The sequence below is a fragment of the Penaeus monodon genome, chromosome 27 (genome assembly GCF_015228065.2).
Source record: "Penaeus monodon isolate SGIC_2016 chromosome 27, NSTDA_Pmon_1, whole genome shotgun sequence".
NCBI classification, from domain to species: Eukaryota; Metazoa; Arthropoda; class Malacostraca; order Decapoda; family Penaeidae; genus Penaeus; species Penaeus monodon.
The window spans coordinates 2,737,592-2,738,975 of record NC_051412.1 but is presented as its reverse complement, the minus strand read 5'-3'; the positions used below and the strand labels follow the sequence as shown (position 1 = coordinate 2,738,975).

The following is a 1,384-nucleotide window of genomic DNA, read 5'->3' as shown; positions in this document are numbered from 1 at the left end:
TATGAACAGGGAAGGAAGATTTGTCTTGGTACAGAGTTGGAAGACAAGTTGAAGAATCTCCTTAAGAGGATGGAAAGATGGGGCTAGGTCCCACCTTCTTGGAATTCCAGGATATAGTACATGACTATCTCATTGCCAATGAAATAAGCACTCCATTCAAAGACAACCGACCTGGACGTGATTGGGTTAACAGCTTCCTGCTCAGACATAATATGACATTAAAAAAAGGAGGACAAATGCAGTTGGCCCGCAAGAGTGTTACTTCAGATCCATTTGTTATTTATGGATTTTATGACATGCTTGAGAAGGAAATGGATCGTCTCAATATCAAAGATCGTCCAGAGTGTATTTATAACTTGGATGAAACAGGGTTCCCAATGGACCCATCAAAGTCCAAGACAATTGGGTCAAAGGGAGAAAAAACAGTGAGGCTCACACATGGCGCTAACAGAGAGAACATTACCGTCCTCGCAACATGCTGTGCAGATGGTACATGTCTTGATCCCCTTGTAGTTTTCAAGGGCAAGAAAATGCAGTCAACTTGGATAGGAGAGGAAGCACTCCCAGGCACACAGTACGCTGTTACTGAATCTGGATGGATGACAAGTGCTGTGTTTGAGGACTATTTAAGACATTAGCAAAAAAGACTGCTAACACCCGTCCATTACTGGTAATCCTGGATGGACATCTAAGCCACACTTCACTGACCACTGTGGAGGTGGCAATCCAGGAGAATATCTCATTAATCAAACTACCTCCACATTGTACCGACTTGCTTCAGCCTTTAGACGTTGCCTGTTTCGCACCAATGAAATCAAACTATGATGCAAAGCTTACACAATATGTGCAGACAACTGGCGCACGAGAACCGCTTAGAAAATCAGGATTTGTTAACATGCTATGTAGCATCTGGAGGCAAAGTCTTTCAGAAAATAACATAAAAGCTGGCTTCAAGGCAACTGGCTTAATGCCCATTGATAAGACAAAGTATAACAATGAGAGGCTAGATCCTATCAAATTGGCAACATACAACTCATGGGTAAGCAAAGGGATGCCAACTAATGAGAATAATGACCCAATCCTTGAAGAAATACCCGAGCCAAATAATCAGGAAGAGCCACAAATTGAACAGCCCATTGAACCAATTAGGACATCAACACCAGCTCCTACAACACTCACTCATACAGATTCAAAGGCAGGCTGCAGCCACTGGACAAATGATCAGTCTAATTCATTAACTAGTCAAATTAATCAAGATGCAGAGAACAATACTTTGAGTAAATTCAGCACAGCAGAACTGGTTGATGAACTGCAAAGAAGAGCCCCTTCAGGTAAGACTTTAGACTTTCTACATAACAAGAAGTTATCATACAACAGCATAGGG

At 42.0% G+C, this 1,384-nt stretch overlaps 2 protein-coding genes across 3 annotated transcripts in view; one reads left to right on the top strand and one right to left on the bottom strand.

Annotated features, from left to right (window-relative positions):
• The window catches only part of LOC119590543 (protein arginine N-methyltransferase 6-like), a 12,045-nt gene that overhangs the window by 4,899 nt on the left and 5,762 nt on the right, over positions 1–1,384 (bottom strand). The gene's annotated exons all lie outside the window — the stretch shown is intronic.
• LOC119590332 overlaps positions 1–1,384 on the top strand; it is a 2,449-nt gene that overhangs the window by 402 nt on the left and 663 nt on the right. Inside the window, exons 2-3 of the mRNA XM_037939005.1 lie at positions 111–509; positions 632–1,331. Of these exons, the coding sequence (XP_037794933.1) occupies positions 111–509; positions 632–1,331 (1,099 nt within the window). The remainder of the gene's footprint in view (positions 1–110; positions 510–631; positions 1,332–1,384) is intronic.